This window comes from Hypanus sabinus, chromosome 19, assembly GCF_030144855.1.
Source record: "Hypanus sabinus isolate sHypSab1 chromosome 19, sHypSab1.hap1, whole genome shotgun sequence".
Taxonomy (NCBI): domain Eukaryota; kingdom Metazoa; phylum Chordata; class Chondrichthyes; order Myliobatiformes; family Dasyatidae; genus Hypanus; species Hypanus sabinus.
The window spans coordinates 65,283,421-65,288,302 of record NC_082724.1 but is presented as its reverse complement, the minus strand read 5'-3'; the positions used below and the strand labels follow the sequence as shown (position 1 = coordinate 65,288,302).

Genomic DNA, 4,882 nt, shown 5'->3' with positions numbered 1-4,882 from the left:
GTTTACCATCACTCACATGTCATGAAATTTTTTTTGCAGTGGCAGTAAAGTGCAACACATAAAATTAATAAAGTACTGTGCAAATATCTTAAGTACTAAATATTTATGCCTAAGACTTTTGCACAGTACTGTACATATATGTGAAACACCTTCATTTCTTTGGCTGCCTAAGTCTAGGGAAGACAACCTCCAGTCCCACCAAACTCGTGAGATTGAGGTGTGCTCAATCCCATCCCAAACCCTGGTTTGTGTGGATGCTGTGTCATTTGCTACCCTGTTAAAAATTAATGCCATGAAATAACAGGCAATACACTGCAAACAATTAAAGGAATTATATTTATGAATCTTAAAGGGATTGTAAAGAATAACAAAAAGAAAATGCCCATTCTAATTAAACAGACAAATGTGCACAATCTTGAACTTCTCTTTCACTCATGTACTGGACTCTTGGTCAACGTGAAAGCACACACCAGCTTCCGAACATCACTCAAGATTCATCTCGAACAAACGTCTCTCCCGCTGGATGGTATGCTATGACTAGTTCTCCCCAGCATCTTCTCTCTTCATCCCCTCTCAAACAAAATTTCCAAGCCCAACCTTAGTGTCCCTCACCAGAGAAACCTCCCCTTAATCTGACCATCCTAATTGGATGGGATACATTTCCCCTCTTTCTCATCTTCAACAGTAACCCAAACAAGCATGAAAACAGAACAGACTGCTCTTACAGAACTGCCAAAATGAAAGGCATACAGCATAACAGTAAAAACATGAATCAGGGCATTACATATGGGATATGGGCCTTATCTTTTCTATGTAAAGGAAAGATGCAGGAGTTGTCACTTCCACATCTGTGTTCACCTTGTCCTTGGGTGTAGAGATCATAATTTTGGAAGCTGCTGTTGGAATAACTTCAGCAATTAACTACAATGCATTTTATACATCATATGTACTATGGTACAGTCTTCAGCTGAATGTATGTTCTTAGGATGAGAATATTAACTTTGCAAATGGTTAAGGAAAAAAAAACTTTTCACATATTCAAACAACACTGTTTATTACACAGAGTAATTAATTCAGCATAAACAACTAATTAACATTTGTTTTTCTCTTTGCCAGGAATTTCATGACCTTTAATGCACATATTATTTAACCATTGCTATCTTAAGTACATGAAGGTGTACTGTTATACCAGACTTGTTAAAAATTTATCTTATATTAATCAAATATATTAAATTCTACTGGGAAAGTTGTGACAAGAACCTTTGTTAATTGTCAGTGAGGGTTTAACTTGACAGTAACATTCTGCATATAAACTGTGGGGCAAAACATTTATTGGACAGTAATCGAGTAACCTAAGCAACCCACCAAAAATCTAAGCACGGTTGTAATGAAGGAACACCAGATGAACTTCAGGTTGGTTAGCTCTTTGATTGTATACTACATTCAGAATTGCATGGAGATCCTTTTATACATCCTCATCAAAATGTGATGCAGTTCTAGTTGTCTAAACTTAAATAGAGGCAACTGCTTCATGAATTTCTTTAGATCTTGCATGATCTTTAGATACTCTTGCTTAAAATGCAGGTAAAGATATCCATTTGGAAGACAGGTGTGTTGTCTCAACCCAGATCAATCAACTGCAATTCCAAGATGTGCTCAGCATTGTGTTCTTCCACTTTACTATAGACCAATCTACCTATATTTTTTTCAATATGTTGTAATCCTCCTCCATATCCAGGACAATATTAATCAAGTTGTCATCATCTGAGAGTTTATATTTCCCTAAGTGGGGTTCTTTCCTTATTGGGCTACAGGGTGGATCTGCAAAGAAAAGGGTTAGAGTGTCTTCTGCAGACACAGATCCAGCAGATTGAGAAGAGGGCGGACAGAATTCACTCAAAGGTTCCAGTTTTCCTGCCAATGCCTCAAGCGTTCGAATACTGGTGCTCTCTTCATAAAACACAATGGCAAAATATTATCAAAGCTCCGTGCTTAAATATCTGCAAAATGATACAATGATTTCACAACTTGCAAGTATAATGTGACCATATAAAGCTCTTATTGTTCAGTTTATGATGCAAATTATTTTGGGTGGGATCAGAATGTCAAAATGGATCAACAGGGTAACTGGAAGAGTTGCTCCAAGAACCCAGGCTCAATCTGTGACTGCATGAATTTCCCATGGGTGCTCTGGTCTCCTTCGGCATTCTTAAGATACACAGGTTGGGAGATGAATTGACATCTCGTGTGTTGGTGTGTGGTAGAACCTAAAGGGAATGTGGGGGAAATTAAATGGGTTTAGATGGCTAGGGTAAATGGATATTTGATGATCAGTGAACTCAGTGGATCAAAGGGAGGTTCCTTGCTGTAAAACTACAGCAATTATAGAAACCTAGGGAAGGTCTGCAATGTGCAATGTGCTTTAATGGAAATGGGGTTCAACACAATATAGTATTCCAAACTGAGGCTTTAACTATGGAATACTGAGATCATAACGCTGCTAATAGCTTCATTGCATGGACATGTCAAGGATTGGTGACTTGGGTTTCTGATGGCAATATAAGTTTGTCTGTCTAACTCATTACTCTATGTAAACAACTTGCCTCAAACATTTTTAAAACAACTAGACAACTTTCAGAGGCTTTTACTCCTTAACAGATGACAATGCTGCTTACATTGGGATCAGTAATGTAAGGAATCAATCACTGTGAGCTGAATTGGGTTTGATTTAGAGATACAGTGGCATGCAAAAGTGTGGTCAAAATTTCTGTTACTGTGAATAGCTAAGTGAGTAAAAAATGACCTGATTTCCAAAGGCATAGAGTTAAAGATGACACATTTCTTTAACATTTTAAGCAAGATTATTTTTTATTTCCATCTTTTACAGTTTCAAAATAACAGAAAAGGAAAAAGGCCCAAAGCAAAAGTTTGGGCACCCTTAGTAACACCCCCTTTGGCAAGTATCACAGCTTGTAAATGCTTTCTGTAGCCAGCTAAGAGTCTTTCAATTCTTGTTTAGGGGATTTTCACCCATTCTTCCTTGCAAAAGGCTTCCAGTTCTGTGAGATTCTTGGGCCGCCTTGCATGCACTGCTCTTTTGAGGTCTATCCACAGATTTTCGATGATGTTTAGGTTGGGGGACTGTGAGAGCCATGGAAAAACCTCCAGCTTGTGCCTCTTGAGGTAGTCCATTGTGGATTTTGAGGTGTGTTTAGGATCATTATCCTGTTGTAGTAACCATCCTCTTTTCATCTTCAGCTTTTTTTTATAGACGGTGTGATGTTTGTTTTCAGAATTTGCTGCTATTTAATTGAATTCATTCTTCCCTCTATCAGTGAAATGTTCCCCATGCCACTGGCTGCAACACAAGTAAAAAGCATGATCAATCCACCCTGTGCTTAACAGTTGGAGAGGTGTTCTTTTTATGAAATTCTGCACCCTTTTTTCTCCAAACATACCTTTCTTCATTGCGGCCAAAAAGTTCTATTTTAACTTCATCAGTCCGCAGGACTTGTTTCCAAAATGCATCAAGCTTGTTTAGATGTTCCTTTGCAAACTTTTGATGCTGAATTTTGTGGTGAGGATGCAGGAAAGGCTTTCTTCTGATGTTTCTTCCATGAAGGTCATGGAAGGGGCAGGTGTCACTGCACACCACCACTCCAGAGTCTGCTAAATCTTCCTGAAGGTCTTTGGCAGTCAAACGGGGAGTGTGATTTGTCTTTCTAGCAATCCTACAAGCAGTTCTCTCAGGAACTTTTCTTGGTTTTCCAGACCTCAACTTGACCTCCACCATTCCTGTTAACTGCCATTTCTTAATTACATTATGAGCTGAGGAAATGGCTACCTGAAAACGCTTTGCTATCTTCTTATAGCCTTCTCCTGCTTTGTGGGCATCATTTATCTTAATTTTCAGAGTGCTAGGCAGCTGCTTAGAGGAGCCTATGGCTGCTGATTGTTGGGACAAGGTTTGAGGAGTCAGGGTACTTATAAAGCTTTGAAATTTGCATAACCTGGCCTTTCCTAATGATAATTGTGAACAAGCCATAGCCCTAACAAGCTAATTAAGGTCCAAGACCTTGGTAAAAGTTATCTGAGAGCTCAAATCTTTTGGGGTGCCCAAACTTTGGCATGGTGCTCCTTTCTTTTTTTTTCCCACTCTAAAATCGTACAAAACAAAAATAATTGACAATTCTTGCTTAAAATGTTGAAAAGAATGTTTCATCTTTAACTTCATGACTTTTGGAGATCAGTTCCTCTTCTACTCACTTAACTATTCTCAGTAACAGAAATTTTGACTGGGGTGCACTAGAACTGATGCACCATCAATAACTCTTGGAGACGGGAGGCGAACGATAGGCTTTTATTAGCGGCAAGACACCACCACACAACATCCTGGAGACTGAGGGGGAAGCAGTGCCTCTAACCGCCTTAAACAGGGGTCTGTGGGAGGAGCCACAGGAGCAGTCAGCAGAGGGGCATGTCCAGACAGGTATATGTAGTTCACCACAAGAACATCCTGCATAAACCTCAGTTACAACCCAGAATTTTCATTTGCTTATGCCAGATACAGAGGTGGGATGTACAGATAAATGAAGCTGGCTGGATGATGAGGATTTCAGGAAGAAAATGGTTTGACTGGTGAATATTTTACTGCAGACCTGATTGGGGATCATGCAAGTACACAAAACACAAGACAATAAAAGAGTGTTTTTTTTTAAGACATTCTTGGATAGGTACATGGAGCTTAGAAAAATAGAGGACTATGGGTAACCCTGGGTAATTTCTAAAGTAAGTACATGTTCAGCACAGCATTGTGGGCTGAAGGGTCTGTATTGTGCTGTAGGTTTTTCTGCTTCTATAAGCGCAACAATAGGCCACCAGA

General features: G+C 39.2%; 1 protein-coding gene across 1 annotated transcript in view; it reads right to left on the bottom strand.

The window, feature by feature from the left end:
* Positions 1-6: 6 nt before the first annotated feature.
* LOC132377991 (uncharacterized protein C3orf62 homolog) overlaps positions 7-4,882 on the bottom strand; it is a 49,465-nt gene continuing 44,589 nt past the window's right edge. Inside the window, exon 4 of the mRNA XM_059944562.1 lies at positions 7-1,950. Coding sequence (XP_059800545.1) covers positions 1,697-1,950 — 254 coding nt within the window. The 3' untranslated portion in view covers positions 7-1,696. The remainder of the gene's footprint in view (positions 1,951-4,882) is intronic.